At 44.8% G+C, this 446-nt stretch overlaps 1 protein-coding gene across 1 annotated transcript in view; it reads right to left on the bottom strand.

Annotated features, from left to right (window-relative positions):
* The window catches only part of SP100 (SP100 nuclear antigen), a 133,333-nt gene that overhangs the window by 5,206 nt on the left and 127,681 nt on the right, over positions 1 to 446 (bottom strand). Inside the window, exon 26 of the mRNA XM_011952040.1 lies at positions 236 to 351. Coding sequence (XP_011807430.1) covers positions 236 to 351 — 116 coding nt within the window. The remainder of the gene's footprint in view (positions 1 to 235; positions 352 to 446) is intronic.

Here is a 446-nt window from a genome sequence, read left to right as displayed (position 1 = left end):
TCTTACTATTGCACTCAATAACCACTTGAAGAGTTTTTGCTTCCCATTAATCTGCTGCTGCCAGCACTGTTCAACAGCTCTGGATAATACTTGTGGATCCTGATACTAAGGAGCCTGTTCCTTATGCATCAAGAAACACATAACCAGGTACAGAAACTGCAGAGTACTCATGAGTGGCAGGAGGAGCTGTACCACAATAAAAAAGGGCTCAGGGAAGGGGACTTGTCTTACTCACTTGTTAGCTTCCACGGGCGGGATGTGGCAGTGCTCATGAAAGGATCTTGGACAAGTGTCGCAGCAGAACAACTGTCCCCATTTGTTGCATACTCCACATATGTTTGAGTTTTCCGGCTAGAAGGGGAGATGATGTAGACATCACTGGGATCAGTGGGACCCTAGAATTTGTGACCTTTTTATGTATCAAGGGCATACTTGTAAATTTCTCT

This window comes from Colobus angolensis, unplaced genomic scaffold (genome assembly GCF_000951035.1).
Source record: "Colobus angolensis palliatus isolate OR3802 unplaced genomic scaffold, Cang.pa_1.0 Scaffold33, whole genome shotgun sequence".
Taxonomy (NCBI): domain Eukaryota; kingdom Metazoa; phylum Chordata; class Mammalia; order Primates; family Cercopithecidae; genus Colobus; species Colobus angolensis.
This window is presented reverse-complemented; position numbering and strand designations above follow the sequence as displayed.